General features: G+C 61.4%; 1 protein-coding gene across 1 annotated transcript in view; it reads left to right on the forward strand.

Annotated features, from left to right (window-relative positions):
- The window catches only part of MRPL4 (mitochondrial ribosomal protein L4), a 4,382-nt gene extending 2,445 nt beyond the window's left edge, over window positions 1-1,937 (forward strand). The window contains exons 5-8 of the mRNA XM_021707469.1: window positions 427-544; window positions 1,478-1,584; window positions 1,670-1,779; window positions 1,853-1,937. Coding sequence (XP_021563144.1) covers window positions 427-544; window positions 1,478-1,584; window positions 1,670-1,779; window positions 1,853-1,937 — 420 coding nt within the window. The remainder of the gene's footprint in view (window positions 1-426; window positions 545-1,477; window positions 1,585-1,669; window positions 1,780-1,852) is intronic.
- The last annotated feature ends 234 nt before the right edge of the window (window positions 1,938-2,171 follow it).

Here is a 2,171-nt window from a genome sequence, read left to right on the forward strand (position 1 = left end):
AGCACTTTGGGAGGCTGAGGCGAGTGGATTGCCTGAGCCCATGGGTTCAAGACCAGCCTGGGCAATTTGGCAAGACCTCATCGCTACAATAAATAAGAAATTAGCCGGGCATAATAGCGGGCACCTGTAGTTCCGGCTACTTGGAAGGCTGAGGCGGAAGGATCGTCAGAGCCCAGCAGGTTGATGCTCGGGTGGCCATGAGCGTGCTACTGCACCCCTGCCTGGGCAATGGAGTGAGACTCTAACTCAAAAAGAAAAAAAATCGTCCAAAATGACTGAGCCCTGTGAGCCTGGCAGCAGAGCCCTGCCCTGTGAGGCTGGAGGACTCGGGCTCTTCGTGCTTCTGCCCGAGCTCTCTGACTGGGCCTTGTGCCTTCTGACTGGCACCTGCCCACGAGCCTCACCCATCCTCACTTCTGCCTGCAGAGCTATGCCAAGACCAAGACACGGGCCGAGGTGCGGGGTGGCGGCCGCAAGCCCTGGCCGCAGAAGGGCAGCGGCCGGGCCCGGCACGGCAGCATCCGCTCCCCCATCTGGCGAGGAGGTAACGGGAAAATGCGGGCAGGATGCTGGGGTGTTTCTTCATGCGGCTGCCTGTGCTGGAGCGTCAGCCCTCGGCCCCACATCAGCCGCCTGAGCTGCTGGCATCCAGGCCTGCCCTGTGGATCTCGCTGTGTACTGAGGACACATGGAGAGTTGTGCACTCCCCTCCTGCACCCCTCCTCCCTGCCCTGCCCGCTTTGCACCTCACCCTTCTGGCCCACACTGCACAGCACCCCGGGAGCCCTCCTCAGCTTCAGCTCCCATGGCCTTTCCTTGCCATTTCCGGCCCTGGCGGCTGTGGACCCTTCCCCTCCTTGCCCAGGCAGAGTGGACTTGGAGTCTATCTCCTGTGGACTTGGCCAGCTCCCCTTGCTTTTCAGGATTCAGGGGTCTGAGCCATGCTTCCTCCAGGAAGCCCTCCATCGCCCCTTGGGCTGTCCTGGCTGAGCCTCTGTCTGCCCTGCAGGGGTCACGACCATCTTACCCTCTGCTGCCCAGCTGAGTGTGGACACACCAGGGTTGGTGCTCGCCAGGCCATCTCCCCAGCAGCTGGCGCCCCCACTTCATACACTGCGGGCTCCATTGCAGTCTGTGCCTGACGCCCACCCCTCCCTCAGACCTGGAGGTTTCACCTCCTGACGATTACAGCTTTAACAACTTGTTCTTGGGTTAAGTTCACTCTGTAACTCGTGGTGTCCCAGGAGGAAAGAACCATCCAATCACAGGACTTGACAGCTGGGGAAACTGAGGCCCATGACGTTAAGTCACTGGTCCCAGATTGTCCCTGATGCAGCCTGCCCTGTGGCCCTGCTGCCTCTTCTGAGGCTCAGCCTGGCTTCCAGCAGCCCCCATTCCCACCCCATTGCAGCCACTGTGGCAAATTGACCTCTAAGCTCAGCAGCCACCTGAACTGCACGCCCCGCTATCCCCGCAGGAGGCGTCGCCCATGGTCCCCGGGGCCCCACAAGCTACTACTACATGCTGCCCATGAAGGTGAGGGCCCTGGGCCTCAAGGTGGCGCTGACTGTCAAGCTGGCCCAGGTACAGCCCCCGGGCCCTGGGCAGCGGCTGGGGGTGGGTGCTCTGGGAGGTCAGATGGTCCCACCAGGACCCTCCCCCCTACCAGGACGACCTGCACGTTGTAGACTCCCTGGAGCTGCCGACCGCAGACCCCCGATACCTGACAGAGCTGGCCCGTTACCGCCGCTGGGGGGACTCCGTGCTCCTCGTGGACTTGTAAGAGCATTGGGTGGGGAGGAGCTGGACTGAGCTCTATCCCCTGCAGAGCTCACCTCCATCTCCCTTACAGAGCATACGAAGAGATGCCACAAAACGTTGTGGAGGCCACCTCCGGCCTCAAGACCTTCAACCTGATCCCGGCCGTTGGTGAGTGAAGGGCCCAGCCTACTTCCAAGGCCCAGGGTGTGCACCTGCAAGCCCAGCTTTTCAGTCACAGGCGGGTCTCAAGGCCTGAACCATGCTTGGTTGCTGAGTGGTCTCAGGCAGTAAGCACCCTCCCTGAATCTGCCCCTCAGCTTGAGCAGAATAACAGGGAGACAGGGTCTCCCTCTGTTGCTCACGCTGCAGTACAGTGGTGCAGTCATAGCTCACCTCGGCCTCGACCTTCT

This window comes from Carlito syrichta, unplaced genomic scaffold (assembly GCF_000164805.1).
Source record: "Carlito syrichta isolate Samal-C Ts95f unplaced genomic scaffold, Tarsius_syrichta-2.0.1 Scaffold118039, whole genome shotgun sequence".
NCBI classification, from domain to species: Eukaryota; Metazoa; Chordata; class Mammalia; order Primates; family Tarsiidae; genus Carlito; species Carlito syrichta.